At 31.4% G+C, this 17,562-nt stretch overlaps 1 protein-coding gene across 24 annotated transcripts in view; it reads left to right on the forward strand.

Annotated features, from left to right (window-relative positions):
- ADGRL3 (adhesion G protein-coupled receptor L3) overlaps nucleotides 1-17,562 on the forward strand; it is an 856,301-nt gene that overhangs the window by 295,538 nt on the left and 543,201 nt on the right. For all 24 annotated transcript variants that reach the window (XM_077848164.1, XM_077848162.1, XM_077848167.1 and 21 more), the window contains one exon: nucleotides 2,158-2,383. In XM_077848164.1, coding sequence (XP_077704290.1) covers nucleotides 2,329-2,383 — 55 coding nt within the window. In that variant the 5' untranslated portion in view covers nucleotides 2,158-2,328. The remainder of the gene's footprint in view (nucleotides 1-2,157; nucleotides 2,384-17,562) is intronic.

The raw sequence follows: 17,562 nt of genomic DNA on the forward strand, positions 1-17,562 counted from the left end.
TATCTACTTTGGTTAATATTTAGTGTATATTTTTTCAATTAATGAATAAAAAATTCACAGTTATTTCCAGTGGCAAAGTATTTCTCTCTATATTTATATATGTGTTAGTGTATGTCTATATGCCTACCCACATCTAACGCCAATTTTTGACCTCTTCTCAGTGGAGAAACACAGTAACTGAATGTTGAGAGTAAGGAGACATTGTTTACTTGTTGATGTGCCAATCAATTTTAGTGTTCTTCTTTAAATGTCCATTAATTATTACATGAGTTTTAATGAAATTTTAAATTAACAATTTTTTCAAAAGCTAATTTTGGAAAAAGTTATTTATGGCAATTAAGAAGTTGTGAATAATTTCTTGTAAGTCAGAATGTGAATAAGAAAAAAATGAAAATGTTTCACTATTCCTTTTCACTTAGTTTTTTTTATCTCAACCACTTTTTTTCTCATCAATGCTTTTCCTATTTGTAAAAGTGAAAATTATGAGATTGTCTATTTTAAGCTTCATTTTCTTACAATGTGTCAGTGATATTAATTTTTTTTAATCTGTTGTGTTCAGATTTAGTGTTTTCGGAGCCTGTCTATACAATAATGACTCAATAAATACATTTGAGCTAAATTATTGAATGATCTTGCCTCTTATACATGTTAAAAGGATCAATATGTTAAAATGAAAACTAATGAGATGTATAATAACCATTAAGACATAACACTTAAGCGCTAGACACTATTCAGGGCAGTACTATTTTTCTGTATTTTACATAATTCAAGATTCCAAATTTTAGCTCATTTAATGACATACACACATATCAAATAATATTACTCCATTAGCATAGGGAAATGAGGCACTGAGGGCTTAAATGACTTGTCTAAGGTCACAGTATTGGTAGAGCTAGGAATTGAGGTTGGGTGGCCTTGCTCCAGAATCTGTGTTCTTAATTACCATTCTGTAAATAATAATGCCAGAAATTCACATAAATCTGTGTAATTTTGCCTTATAACTAAGGCAAGTATTTAAGAAATTTTTGGAATTTATTTTGTGAGAATAAGGCTTATTAATATAGTCTTCAGTAAACTATCACTGTTTTGTATAAGCTTTTCCAGAAGTTTATAATATCTATACTCAAAATATGAAATTGTTTTAAGTTATATCAATACTAGAAGAGAGAAAGAGAGAGAGATGGACAAGGAAAGAGAGAGACAGAGAGAAGGAGAGGAAAAGGAGAACAACCCAGTTTGTACCTATTGATTGTTTTAAAGGTGCTGACTATGAAAGACATCCTCAAAATTTGGGTCATGCTCCTTCAGTATTTTTGCTTCTTAAGATAAATCTGTGCAGTCTTTCAGAGAAGGCAGCAAAATCAGTTCAGTTCAGTAAATAACTGTCTTACTGCTAAAAGTTTTTTAATGTCTTCCATACATATTTAAAACTTTTAAGCAATATTACTCATCTTAATTGTAAGATCCTATAGAGTAGTTTGCTTGTTTTATTCAATGTTCTATCCCATGTTCCTAGTCTAGTGCTTTATATTTCACTGGGCACTCAATAAACCTCTTTTGAATGAATTACCTATGTTTGAACATAATTAATTACCATATTTTAGGATCTTCATAGATCCTTACAAAGATGCTTTGAAAAATAATATAGTTAAAATGTGGAATAATCTTTGAATTGAATTTCAGGCCTGGAATGAAAGTAAGACTCATATTTTTAATTTTTGTTTGTTTGTTTTAAACTTATAGTAATGGTAATGAATGTATTTTTTTCTTTTTACTATACTAATGTTAGTAAAAATTATATTTGTTGAAAATGTTTGGACAAAGTAAGTCCCAAGTCTATTTATACACATTAACAAAGTATAAAAATTAAATACTAATTTGTTATTATACAAATCGATATTGCATATTTATATTAATTTTTCCAGGGTGGCTGAATTATTTATTTCAGTCCGTTTGGAGATTGGGAAATAAACCCTATGGTGATGCATGCATAAATTCTATCCTCTAGCGTTACTCATTTTTATATATGATGCCTGTGTAAGTTACAGCGAAGAAGGGAGACAGGTATACAGGTATACTAGTCAGCAAATAAATCTTCAAAGAATTAAGATGAAAAAACGTCTATTTGGTAACCCATTCTTTTCTCCTTGTTTGCAGGATTCAAATTTGGGATACTGGTGTTTCTATTTTTGAGAAATTTTTTGTTTGAGGGATTTTTTTTTTTTTAATCATCGTTCTTGGAGTATAGAAGAGGAACCAGAAAGACACATTTCATTTCACATTGGGAACACTCGCTTTTGAGGCACTCTCACACCCAAGTACACAGCCATGTGGCCATCACAGCTACTAGTCTTCATGATGCTTGTAGCACCAGTCATTCAAGGTAAGACCTTCAATTAGATTTTTGTGTGAAGCTTAATGTTGTCTCTATTTGCTCTAGATTCTTTCTTCTAAATCTTTGCTCAGTGATTTAGCAGCTTTTGCCTATTTTATATTAATAGAAGTTAAATTTTACAGGCCATTATATGTGCCATGAGCTGCAATAAATATAACTTTGAATTTGATTTCTGAAAGTAGCTCTTGAAATATATGTATAACCAAATATTTTTGTTATTTTTAATAACTCTTGCACGTTTTATTATTGACTTTTACCACACATATGGAAAATCAGCTAAATTATTAACTATACCGTTTATTCTGAATTTTTTGGCTTTCATTTTTTTTGTAATTAAAATACTTTTTAATTTAATAAGCATATCTATTTGAAAGACAGAAAAAAACAAAAATCTGCTTCCCCAAACCAAGTTCCTATTTATTTCTCAGTGTTGGCTACTCTTCAATCTTTAATACACAGAATGCAAACTAAACTTCTCATTTAAATGAAAATTATTTTTTTCATATACCTTTTAATGAAAAAAATGCCAATTATATGAACATATGGTGAAATGAAATTTTACTGAAACATGCTAATCAGCTCATAAAAAATATACTTTGTTCATTTAGACATTTTGGTATTTATAGCACAAGTACAATAGTTAAATGCTATCTCTTTGCAAATTTTATAAAAGATAATTATTTAATAAATAAATTCTGTACAACTTAGTGTAATATTCACTGAATCTTTCTAAAAATTGGCAAAGTCTACATTTATATTCCTTACTGACTCTTTAAAGTTTTCTACTAACTGTCATTGGTTTTGCATTAATATGAAAATGGTATAATGTAGTAACTACTTCATACATTAATAATATTCTACGCAGCTGTATTTGCCACTGCTCAGAGGTCTCAGAATAGTGCAGTGTAGCAAGTACCTGAAATCATTTTTTAGCCTATATGGCTTACGTTGGTTTTTAATGGACTACAAAAAATATATTGTCATTTTTCAGTGGTATAATTCCATATTTGACCCATATGCTTGTTTCAAAATGAATTACATTCTGCTGTCATTGTAAAAACTGGATAAAGTATTTTCCGTGTCTTTTGATGTTTTCTTCTAAATCTTCCCTGGTTTAACACTTTTTAAACAATATATGGTAATGCTTTTTTAAAGATATGAAAGTAAAACTTCAAGCATCTAGTTTTAAGTGATGTATATTCGTAAAAAAAAAATTCAAAACGTTTCCTTAATTTATATAGTGATGGAGCACTCACTTTCACATTCTTAGGCACATATAAAATTTTGTGGTTGAGACAATAAAATAATTACGTCCCTTTAAACAAGTGTTTTTCTAATTATCTGTATATCTAACAATTATTCTAATTAGGTTTTTGACAGTATAAAGATGCCTCACTCATAAGGTTATTTTGAGGATTAAATAAATAGCATACAAAGAGAATCTAGCACAGTGCATGACAAATATTCAGTGTTAGAATATGTTGATTTTCTTAATCATGCTATCTGCCCCTCTAGTTTGTTTTAATAAATATATAACAACCAGAAATTAGCTAACCATGAGAGCTGTTTGATTTGTTGTTAATAATCAGAAAAAAAGAAATGCTTTTTCTGTCTCTACACACATACATACACACAATTCATGCTTAAAAAATCAATCTAAAATTAAGCTTGCTGGTGGAACATAGGTTAAAATTGCAAGAACAGATATTGTAAGAGATTCCCTTTTCAGAGGTGAAATTTCTGGTCTCTAAAAACTAACACCTACTGTGTATTTCAGTTGGCCCCAAACATGGCAGAGCCATAGATCATGGGACTTATGTTTGGACCGTATTGAACACCACCCCCCCTCTTTAAGTAATTCTGAGAAGTATTTAAAAATTCCTAATAAAGCAAATAGAAAATTGGCCTGGTATAAAAAAAATATTTTGGGCTAAAGTAATCCTTGCTGTTGTATGTGAGATACCTTATCTTATCTCTACTTTGAACCATATTATGCTACACAATATAGAAGCTTTCTATATATAAACCTTATCCTTATTACTTTGAATTAGGAATTTTAAAACTTCACACCAGAGAAAATGCAAGTCTGTTTTGTCTTCCTTCTATAGAAGGCCTTCTCCACTGCCTTTTTGTCACCATTTTCTGACTTGTAAATAGAGGACTTCATATAAACAGCCTTTTGAGACTCAGCTTGCTCATACATAAAGGAATGTATGTACCTCTGATCAGTGCTGATCTTATTAGAGTCCCTTACAACCTTGTCGTAAAGGAATATCACATAACTTGAAACTTTATAGACAGTTGAATTAAGATGATGTCACAGCTACAGGAGGACGTACTCTTGTTTCTGAAACATCCCCTGGTAACATCTCCTTGCCTACTCTTGTTGAGATGTCCAACTTCATTTGCACTCCTGACCATAGGGAATTAACTTATCTGTCAATGGCTTGCTCTTTTCTCCAGAGCAAATAATAATGATGACTACTGATTTTATAGCCATAGACTTTAGTTGTATCAGTACAATTGGTTCTTATAACATTCTTATGGTTTTAATATTATTTACTATTATTATCATTACCAGTTTTTACAGTAAAAACATTGTGGTGCCGAGTGGTAAAAGATCTTGACTGAAGTTACACAACTAGTATTGAGATCCAGAAGAGATTTAAATGGAGGACCTGGCTTCTTGAGCTCTGGTCTTACTCCCAGTAGGTAATCAATCACTATCAAGGCCATTCTTGCCTGCAGAGAATCCCATCTTAAATCTTCTGGCCATTTGAGAGAAGATGAAACAGAAATGCAGATCACTTGTTTCTTCCATCTTCTGAGCCCAGACAGATGAGGCCTTGAAGTCTTACATTCCAGAGATAAAATTTCAGATCTGCTACCTAACTAGCTCTGTAACCATGTTACTTGGTGATAAACTAGTTAACAAATAACCGCTATCACCCAATGTGAGCCAGAAAACTGTGCTAGATGCTAAAGATATGCTAGTAAATAAAAGACTTTAATTGTTCCTTCAATAAAGCTAAAGTCACTTAAGATTTTGTAAGCCCACTTTTTATCTGCAAGAACGACCATTTATTCCATGCAGAGTTATTTGAAGAGGTAGATAGAATAAAATATATGTGTAGCTTTTATCATGGAGCTTGGCATTTGGTAGATCTTCCTTATATTTGTCTATCCCTAATGACCTTGAAATGGAGCTAACACTCTGAACATTAGATGAGGAAAATACCTAATTATCTGGATTCTTACTGTGAGAATTGAAATAAGTTTTTTTCTACTTGAACTTCAACATTTAAGTTTTTCTAATAAATTCTCGATACTAGTTACTATTCAAAATTATTATCAAGCTGGTATGTATGAAGGCTTAGTACATAATTGTCTATATATAATAATATAGTATATAATTATCAATTAGGCAGATATGTAGTTGTCAGTGGTAGTAGTATATAACTGCTAATATATCATGGTCAGAGATAAATTTTCTTCATGATTTTCACATAGATAAAATTAGAAACTCAGCTAAATAATTAATTCTAAATAATGTTTACATTAGTTGAATAATCTCCATATTGTCCTAGAAAGACTGGTCACTATTTGATATAGGAAAACAAACTTAATCAGTACATCCACACTGTATATGTATATAAACGCAATTCTTGGATTTGAAAATGTCTCTGGTTCTGTGTTTATCTGTCCATATTTTATGTCTCTGTGTACCTCCGTATTTCTCCTTTTTTTGTTTTCCATGACCGTGCCCCCTTCCTGTACAGTCATAAAACCCTTATCTATAATGCAAGGAGAACTGGCAGAAATAAAAAGAAACCACTAAAGCAGATGGCCAGTTTTTTGCTGTTAACTAATGTAGTGTTGCATGAAGATAAAGGATTTTTTTTTTTTTTGTTCTATTGGTGTAATTGGGAGCAAGAGAAAAGAAGGGAATTGGAGAACAATAATCCAATAATAACCTGGGCACTTGGGCTCATTGTGAATGGTGATAAAGGGATACCAATGTCCGGTGTGATATGTGGTTTAGGAGATCTGGTACTCAAGCCACAATGGACTGGGAGTTGAGAAAGTGGTTGGGGTGCTCAGGTACTTAACTATATCTACTCTTAATTATATTGTGCTTATGAACTATGTTACAATTGAAGAGATAGAAAATAGGATAATTGGAACTTACTGTGGGTAAAGGGGAACAATATATTTTATGGTACTTTTGCATAAAAAAGGGGTTTTAAAAAATTCTTCTATAACCACCATATGCATACTTTTTTTTCTGCATGCCTATTTTTTGAAAGTTGCATGTGTATTTTTATATTTATGGACTTTATAGGATAGCTTGCTTTTTATTATGTTCAAGCATTTAAATAATAATTATAATTAGCAGGGGCCAAACTTTTGATCATATCCATATATATTTAGTCTAATGGTTTTGTATAATTTGCGTTTTATTGTTAAAATCTAATTTAAAAAAAATCTAATTTTTACAATTATAATACCATTTAATGTACCAGTAATTTAAAATAATACACATATTTTTAAGTTCTAATAAAGCGTAAAGCTTGAGAAAATATAAAAATACATTTCACTATATAGCATCTTACGATATAAGTCTCTTTATGAAGTCATATTTTATTGATTGTGAAAAAGTCAGCTTGACTTCTAAGCTCTGCTTAACTTTGTTATTTTTAGAAATTAATCATCCTTGGAATGTTTATAATGTTTGTCAATGCAGATAATTTATCATTCTCCCAGTGATATCACTATGTTTATGGTCAAATATGTTATACAAAAAAATCTTTTTCATGGTCATGATATATTAGGCTACTGCGAACACATCCAGCATCATTTGCATTATCCACTTGGTACTGAATTTCAAAATACATATTTTGTAAGTTAACTCTAGTCTCTAATATCACAATATAAGCCACAAATATGCATGGCTGATAGCTTTCCTTTGTTAGAACATGTTCAGACACCTTCCCTACACACTCAGTACGCAGGTTAGCAATAGAAAAGAACTTTCTTTTGTCTTTGCACTACAAAATGTGTTATAGGTGAATTTCATTGTACTGATACTTTATGAGTAACATGTATGTACTGTGAGAACAAAATAGCATTTTCTTATTTTCAGATTTTACATCTGATTATTTGGGAGTTTTTAGGACCATATCTTATTTTTTATATTTCATGGCCTTGGAATGGACTAAGGCTGCAGTAGGATAGTTATACACTTGAGTGAATTAAAAAACAATTGGACTACATAACATAAATATCTAATAATTTATTTTCCTCTTCTTTGCATTTTTATTTACTTTTATTCTCTTTTTTTTTACTTTTATTCTCAATGTAAGAATAAGTGTTCTTATTCACACATATAATGTCATATAAGCAGCTAAAGTCATAATACATTTTTCATACAGTTACTCCCTCCATTCTGATTACTAAATGGTTCTTTAATGACCACTCAAAATATTGAAATGCAGTAGTTGAAATAGTCTCATTGATTTGTTATATAAATGAGAAAGAATATATTGTACTATGATTTTGACAGTTCAGAGTAAGACCCTGTTGAAAAACAGGTTCATTTATTCTTTACTTTTTTTTTTTTTTAGTTTTTAATTGGTAAAATGAAAACAAATACCTTACATTTTATCAATAATTACATATTTGTTTTATTTCTATATTTCCTTTATATTATCATCATAGCAGAATTAGTTTCTTTAAATATAGAAAATTGTTTTCCTATCAAAAAAGAAAAACAACTGTCTTAAATGATAGATTTGATCAAGTAAGCTAGGCTACTTAGGGATTTGCCAGAAAAATATTCTAGTTGTATTTACACAAGAACTGGATACAGGTCTTTGTGCAAAATAGGGTCTCACAATGACATTTGATAAGCTTTCTGTGTTTATTTCATCTATTCATAGTTTGTGGTGATTTGAGTGTCCTTAAGGCAAGGTTATGGCTTACTGGTAAAGTACAAGCACACAGTTTCATATATCTTTATTTGTCATTACCATTGTTACCTACTTTATTCTCAAAGTAACTCTTCTCATACAAATTTAAGTCAGAAAGCAAAAATCCAAGATTCTCATGACCCATTTATATAATTAACATCAATGCATATTAGATTTTTCTTGCAGTCATGTATGTGTATAAGCTTTTTAAATGTAATAATGTTAGAAATAAAATATGTCCTTCATTTTGACTTAACCTTAAGATGTAGACATTTGGGTACTCTATTTAATTTAAAAAAGTATAGTATTTTATCATATAAAGGAACCATTGTTTACCTAACAATATATTAATAGCTCAACAGAGAAGGTCATTAATATATTGCCATTACCAATAGCACTATAATGTAAATCACCTGTATATAAAAATTGTCTTTATCTTTGTACCCCAGTAGTAAATCGCTTGAGAAATAGAAAGTAAAAAAAAGAAAAGACTTATTTTTAGGTTCGTTAATAACTATCTTAAGTAAATGTTAAACTGTCAGTGCAGACTTGCTTGCTATTAATACAGTTGTTTAAAACAATTCCACAAGTTTTAGCTACTATAATAATGTACAAAGCATAAATAAGGATAAATATTCAAATATTAAGATATTATTTATTAAAGATGAACTTTCAGAATTAATGAAAATATTTTTGAGTTCAGATATATGATTCACACATACATATGTGAAATGAGTCAAAGCAGCAATGAAATATATGACTTACCTAGGAAATATCATAGGAGGAAATATATAGAGTTTATGAGAAAAAAAGTCTCAAACATAACTGGGGGTTATAAAAGAAGACGTGCAATATACTGTGCTCCTGGATGAAAAGACTGAGTACAGCAATGTTAACAAATATTTCCAAATTATTTTTATTTTTATTTATTTTTTAAAAAGATTTTATTTATTTATTCATGAGAGACACAGAGAGAGAGAGACAGAGACAGAGACACAGGTAGAGGGAGAGGCAGGCTCCATGCAGGAAGCCCAACGTAGGACTCAGTCCCGGGACTCCAGGATCATGCCCTGGGCTGAAGGTGGGCGCCAAACTGTTGAGCCACCCAGGGATCTCCTTAAATTACTTTTTATAGATTTTTTACACAACTGCGTTCAAAGTACCCATATAAGCTTTTTTACGTAGAAATTCAACAGAATTACTCTAAACATATATATTGAATATTAAATAAGAGAAAAGCTAGTATACTTGAAAGGAGTAATAGGAAAGCACCCAAATGATCATAATATATATATTACACAAATATAATAATTAGAAATAAAATCTCAAAATTAGGCAAATTTATTCCACTATAAAAATGAGATCCATGTAATAGCACTACAATTTATATGTTTGTGTTGCAATTCGATATGAATGACACCTTAGAAAATCAAATGTCTAGCAATAGAAGTTGTCAAGTAGGGATCAAATCAATTGTGTGTGTGTGTGTGTGTGTGTGTGTGTGTTTCAAATTATATACTATAAACTTCTAGAGGAAGATCCCTTTGAATTATCTACCTTAATATCCATTTTTGAGCAGTGTATCAGATACTATAAAGTAGGCTACAGTCACAGTATATTCCTGAATTAAACTGGCTTTCACAGAATGTTTCCTTGTTCACCAAGCATTCCAAGACAGGTAGGTGTTTCTGGTCAGGGTATTTGTATATGGTGGGAAGTAGTGATGGATGTCATTCTTTTGCTCTCACAGTTGTACGTAGAATTAGTCTAATGGGATGAAGCCTTCCAAGTCATTTTGAGGTCCTTGCCATTCAAGTCCTCAGGAAGGGAGAAAATGAGCATTGTGGAGATTGTAATGGAAAAGTTTTATGGATGTGTTTGGGAATAGTTCATATTACTTTGTTGTCATTTCCATTAACTAGAACTCAGCCTCAGAGCTATACCTAAAAAGGAGTCTGAAAGATTTGTCCTCTTGTGATAAAGGAAGATGTTTATAAAAGATACCATGTAGTTAAAAAAAAAGAACTGGATTTAAAGCACTAATATATTTGTAGATATATAAATGGAGGGTTTTTTTTACAGTTTTATTAAGATATATTTAACATACCATTAACTCATTTAAAGTATATATATTTCAGGGGATATTAGTGTATGCATAGTTGTGCAACCATCAACACAATTTTAGATCATTATCTATCCTCCAAAAAGAAACCACATACCTTTTAATGGTCACACCTGATTTCCTCTATCTCCAGTTCCTGGAATCCACTGATCTACTTTATATTTCTATGGATTTGCCTATCCTAGACCTTTGTATCAATAGAATCATACACTTTTTGATCTTTTGTGACCTGATTATTTCACTTAACAAAGTATTTTCAAAATCTGTCCTCATCAAAACATGTAATATAGTACTTGATTCTTTTTTATTGCCAGATAATATTCTTTTGTGTGAACATACTACATGCATTTATCAGTTGATAGGAATTTGGATTATTCCTACTTTTGGCTATTCTGCATAATGATGTCATGAAAATTCATGTACAAGTTTTTGTATGGACATGTTTTTACTTCTCTTGGGTATACACATAGAAGTGAAATTGCTGAGTCACATAAAGCTTAGCATTTTGAAGAACTGTTTTCTGGAGTGATTTCACAATTACACATTCCAAACAGCAATGTGAAGCTTCTTATGTCTCCAAATACTCACCCACACTGGTTATTGCCTGTCTTTTTCACTTTACGATCCTAGTGAAGATGAAGTATTGTCTCACTGTGATTTTGATTTGCATTTCTTTAATGAATAATGATGTTGAACTTCTTTTCATGTGCTCCTTGGTCATTTGTACACTTTAAATGGAGAAATACTCAATCATTTCGTTAGAATTAAAAAATAAATAAATAAATTTCTGAGTGTTCTCTAGAGAAATATTTCTTATTAGAAAAGATTGGAGAGGGGGCGCCTGGGTGGTTCAGTTGGTTAAGCATCTGCCTTTGGCTCAGGTCATGATCCTAGGGTGCTGGGATGGAGCCTATATTAGGCTCCCTGCTCAGTGAAGAGCCTGATTCTCCCTCTCCTTTGCTTCTCCCAACCCCGACTCATGCTCTCTCTCTCTTAAAATAAATAAATAAATCTTTTTAAAAAGAAAAAAGAAAAGACCAGAGAATATTGTTAGAATATATTTAGATTTAAGAGTTCTTTCAGCTGCATATTCTAAGAGAAGCTTAAATCTCATCTGCTTCACATTCACTTTGAAATCATATGCCATTTAACTAGCCTCATGCCTCCTCCCCTTTTACTTACATATTTAATTGCTAGAAGTAGTTCATTAAATCAGGTTTTTTTTATGACAAAAACTAATAATTGACAGTGATTGAGATTTTACTCTGATATGTGAATTGTATGGTAGTGACTTACATACAAAACATCAAGGTAATTAATTGAATTCTTCTGATAGTATTCAATTATTCTTCCCTAAGAACGTGATAAAGAACATTAAACCTAAATCCTCATGGCAAAAAATAATTCTGTTTTGTTTTAGTCTGAATTCTTGTCGTTGCAAATTTTGGAAATCTTCTTATTTATATATTTTTGTGTCTTCACTCAAATTATATTGTAAACATTGAGTCATTTTATTTCCATAGATTCTTTTTCTCTAATATGTTCTGCAAGCTACTTAATGCCTCTTTTACTTCATCTCAAAAAAGTTCTATAATACATTATGTCTATCAAATCTACATATTGCATAATAGTGACCTTTGGGCCCACTCATATCACAGCTTAAGTATTTTTTTACAGCTTTATTTTTTTAATGTAGTCTCAACACCCATGTGGGGCTCGAACTCACAACCCCAAAATCAAGAGTCAGTGCTTTACCAACTGAGCCAGCCTGGTACCCCCTGGACCCACTCATATCATTGCTTTAAACAAAGTAAAAAAACAGCAAAGATGAGTAACAGAAGAAAACATGAGGTTTTACATGGCAATAATGCTAGCAAATTTGCTCTATTTAAGCACACTAGGCTTATCTAAAATATTACTATTTGAGAAGAAAAGATTAGGAGAATGCTAAAGAAAGATAACACATAATTTATAAATGTTGATCCTGAACAGCTCCTGCAGCTTTAAGGAACAATGAATGGAAGAAGATGTCATGTCAACATATTAGGAAGTAATATTTATGTAAAGCCCAGAAACTGAAATTTACAATATCATCCAATGTAAGCTGCTTTCAGAATCCTAATTTGCATGCCCCTATTGAATGAAAAGAAAGATTTCAGACCTTAGAGTCTAATTCCAACTCTGTTACTTCCAAGGTATATGACCTTAACTAATTTGATTCACAGTTTCCTTATTTGTTAAAGGGCTAATTAGGCCTACTTTATTATAGTATGAGGATCAAATAAAATAATGTATAGAAGGGCCCTAATACAAAGCCTCACACATTTAATCCTGAGAGAATGTGGTCATTAAAACATACCGTTTGGAATTAGAACTAAAAAAACAAATGACCTGGATAGTAAGCAAAATTTAAAATACAACACCATCTTGGGGTCACTTACTTTCCATAGTGTTTTTCAAAGACTGCATTGTGTGTTCTTAATCCCCAAATGTGACAGTTTCTCTAATTATGAGCCTACACATTTGTACACACATTCTATCATTATATTCAGGACTCACTCACTGGACTGTAACTAAGTCTTTAATGAGTTACTAATGAACATCTTAAGCTTAGATCAGCATTTAAGAAAATGTTGAAGAGTGCTGAAAAGCTATTCAGAGTGCAAGCCTGTTGCTTTTAATTAGACTATAAACCCAATAAAATTTCCTGTCCTCACTATTCATCCAGGGCTTAAAGATATTGAATAGTCAGTGACAGATATACTCGCACTTTGGTATTATTAGTTTACTTTTTTTTTTCTTTTAGTTTACTATTAAGTTAAAGGAGATAAGTATATTGAGTTAAATAATAGAAATCATTATTTTGATTAAGGATACAAATACTGTGTAAAACCAAAATAGCATTTTACAGTGATTTCATTTTTTTTCTTCCCTGCACTGAGATGACTTTAAAACACTGATTTTATTGTTGCATTAGAGAATAACAGATGACATGAGGAAAAAGATTCAGATATTATCAGATCATGTAGATGACCAAAAGAAACAAAAACAAAAACAAAAAAAACCCCACAAAACCAAAAAAAAAAACAAAAACAGTCCTCTATATTTATAAAAAGAATGAACAGTTGGCTTTCATACATTGCTGCTTCTCTCCAAGCTGTTGAAGATACCATGAAAGTAGTAATCATAGACAAGACCTGAATTAGATCAAGACTATACTTTTCTATAGCTCTTGTTACAAATCAACAATGGTGGCTACTATTTAGCAAGGATCTTTTCTTTTCCCTTTTGATAGTGAAGTTGGTGTAACCATTGAAACCTTAAGGGCACATTATTTAATAATGAAGACAGATAATACATAAAATTCAAAGCAACAGGCTAGTATGATGCTGTCCCTCTGGGAAATGCTGCACATTTGCTTAAAAGAAAGCCTTTTAGATTAGTCACAATAGCTCAGGACAGTGGGAATAGCTGTGATAGCCCACATGTTTTATAGGTTACAGGCTATTGTTAGGAGACAGGTTTGATGTCATGCCGTTGCACCCAGATAAAAACCACCATGTCCAGGTGGCATCCAATAATAATGATACTCTATGTATACACAACCAACATAATATAATAGGTCATTTTAACATGTCAGCTTGTTAATGTATCTGCTTTCCTGTTAACCAGCATTTAGTCATTCATTTTGTGTTGAGGAAGCAGTGGTGGAGGTAAAAATCTCTTACTACCAGAATAAACAATTGATTAAAAACTTTTCATTCTTCTCAACTATCTTCAGAGATGCCAGTTATGATTAATTTAAGATAGAACTAACTAACAAGATAGGTTTCTGTTAAAATATATATGGTTTTCACTGTTTTTTTTCCCACATACCATATATAATTGGCACTATGATTAAGGAAAAGTGTCCCATTACTATTGTAATAAAGGTTTTTAAAGAAATGATTTACTATACAACATTTTGAAAGCATAGCTTCCATACCATTACAATTTTAGTATACTTTAATAGGGAAGTATAGGGAAGGGAATGAAAAGAAAACCAGTGTTTTCCAAATAATAAATTCTAGAGTTTTATTTTTGCTACCATAAATTTAAATCTATTTACTTTATTACAAAAGCAGATATTTTTACTTAAAAAAGAAAAAAATTATTAGTAATCATTCATCTGATGAATAAGATATATAATACACACTTTATTTATTTTGAATGAATATAATGTCTACTTGTCAGAAGCTAAATTTTTGAAATAAATTTACAACAGCAGAGACTTTACTTTCTGCTTACTCATTTTAACAAATGTTTGAGATATTTACAACACAGTATTAGAATCTAGGCAACTCTTGCTATGAATGAACTACAATTTTTCCCTCTATTTTTAGGATATGAAAGATGCCAGACTTGAAAACCAATTAAAAAGTTTTCTTATATTGTTTAAGATTTTATTTATTTAATTGAGAGAGCATGAAAGTGAGAGAGCACAGGCAGGGAGAGTGGCAGAAGGAGAGGGAAAAGTAGGCTCTCTGTTGACCAGGAAGCCTGATTACAGGACTTCATCCCAGCACTCTGGGATCTTGATCTTAGCCGAAGGCAGACTCTTAACCTACTGAGCCACCCAGGTACCTCTAAAAAGTATTCTTTAAGTGTTGTTTCTTTTATTTTTTAACAAGTAGGGATTAAGTTTCTCTTTAGTTTCATTCATAACCAAGTGTTTGACGCTTCCACTATTCTCAGAATATCATACAGCTTTTATATCTTGATCATTCAGTCTTCTGATGACAGTTTAGCCATAATATGTTTTCTTTTACTGTAACAACCTATGTTGTAGAGAAGAAGAGTAAGGAACCCAGTTTGAAGGGAAATTGTTTACCCACGTAGGGCATACCAATGCTTCATGAAGCAATTCGGTCTAGAGAAGTATATTGAGTTAAATTGAATAATATCCAGGTATGCTATGAAAGTTGCTTCATTATACACAGGTGGGTAATTTATCACTACAAAACCATTTTCTTCTGAGAACTAGAATGAAACAGATTTTTCTCTGTGTAAGAACTTCCATGTTGTAATTTCTACCTGGTGGCTTCCTTGTCGGATGCTTGAATTGAAACTTTTATGACTATTGTTAGAGATTACTACCCAGCCAATAAAGAAATTATGCAGCTGTCACATACACCTTAGGGAGAAATCAGGAAAGAAGTAATCTTCTTATATGGACTAAATGAAGGTGGTGAGGGAAAGGTAGTGCCTTTCAGTATGCATAAGGAAGCAAGATTGGAAAAATGTTTTTATTGACAAGAAAAGAAGCAGAAGCAGTAATCTCTTGTCTGTCTCTCCCTCTCTTTCTCTCTTTCCCTCTCTTTTTTGCTGATTCCTCCCTCCCCTATTTTCTTACCCTCCTTCTCTCTCTCTCTTTCTCTCCTTATATATGAATATTACACTGAAGTTGGATTAGACATTCCTTATCAATCAAACATGTAAGTATTTTAGTATAGTTTCTAGCATTTACATAGTACTTTACAGTTAGCTGAACACCTTTGCACACAATAGCTCAATAAATACTCATATCCAGTGAGTCATAGGTAATAGTATCAGTAATTTTAAGATGAAAAAAAATAGATTCAGAGCCATCCATCTAATGATGCAGGGACATTTCAAATAGTTCTTAGAAGAGAAACTCAAGGGTGCCTGGGTAGCTCAGTCAGTTAAGCATCTGCCTTTATTGGGTCATGATCCTAGGGTCCTGGGATCTAGTCCCATGTTGGACTTCCAGCTCAATGGGGAGTCTGCTTCACCCTCTTCCTCTATCCTACTGCCCGCTTATGTTTCCTCTCCCATGTGTGCACTCTTTCTCTCAAATAAATAAGATCTTAAAAAAAAGAAAAAAAGAAATTCAAAAATCTTAAACATGTCGTGGAGGCTTCTTCCAAAGGCATTTTAATGACCTATGAGCATTTGCCTTATTTCATAGACCTATGATTTAAATTATAAATAAACCAATCTAAATAACATATAGAAGATTGAGCTGCATATTATAAAACAAAACAAGTAAAATTTTTAATATTTCATTTAGGGAAGAAAACAGTATTATGTTTATATAAACCTAGAGATAATAGTGAAAAGTAAAAATGAATAGTTTGTTAGGTCAGAGTTGTAATTACACTACATTTCAAACTCTAGAAGGCTTATAATAAGCTAATTATTTTAAAAATATGGTAAAATATTACTCCCAAACACAAAAACAAATGACTTGTGAAAAGCATCCTTAGTATATGAAATTTAAATCACTTGTAGTCCTGATAAGTACTCTCTGGTGGTATTTTGTTGTTAGCATTTCTCTCACCTTATAGAGAGCATTACAGCCCATGGTTTTGTCTAGATCCCATGCTCACTATTATGATCGATAGATGCTTGGAGGAAGAAGCTGAATAACTGGCTGAATTACATAGCTGTTCATCAAAGGAGAACAAGAAAACAGAAACCATCGAAATTGGTTAGCAATAATGCTTATTTTGTACTTTTATTATTTCTAAATCTTGATCTCAAAGTATATATCATTGAAATATGACTTTTTTATATTTATTTCAATTTTAAACTCCACGGATATGATAAGAACTCTGATATTGCCATCATTTAGACTTTATACCTCACGTGCTCATTATTTTTCCTTTCCTTACTTCTTGCCTTAAGTTCACCTCAAACTATTATTCAGGAACTTTGATGCTTTGATGGCTTTTGATGTTTGGAGACTAACATAAACATGGGGAAATATTTTGATCATTTCAGTAGATTTTGAAATATTAATTTTCATAGTTTATGTTTGTCCACTAGGAAGGCAGAATCAAAGTGTTTATATAGGGAAAGATCTGAGTATGAAGTGATTATGTAGACAATTTGGATATGGCAATGACTCATATTGCTTATGATGAGTATTAAATATTATTTAGGATGAAAGCAATTCAAACTTGTAAATATTACTGAATCTCTATTTTAGAAATATGAAGTCTTAATCAGATATGCAATTTTTGAAGAAACTAAGAAACCTTTCTCAAGAAGGTTAGAAAGAGAGAAAAAGAAGA

The sequence above is a fragment of the Canis aureus genome, chromosome 14, assembly GCF_053574225.1.
Source record: "Canis aureus isolate CA01 chromosome 14, VMU_Caureus_v.1.0, whole genome shotgun sequence".
In the NCBI taxonomy this organism is placed as follows: domain Eukaryota; kingdom Metazoa; phylum Chordata; class Mammalia; order Carnivora; family Canidae; genus Canis; species Canis aureus.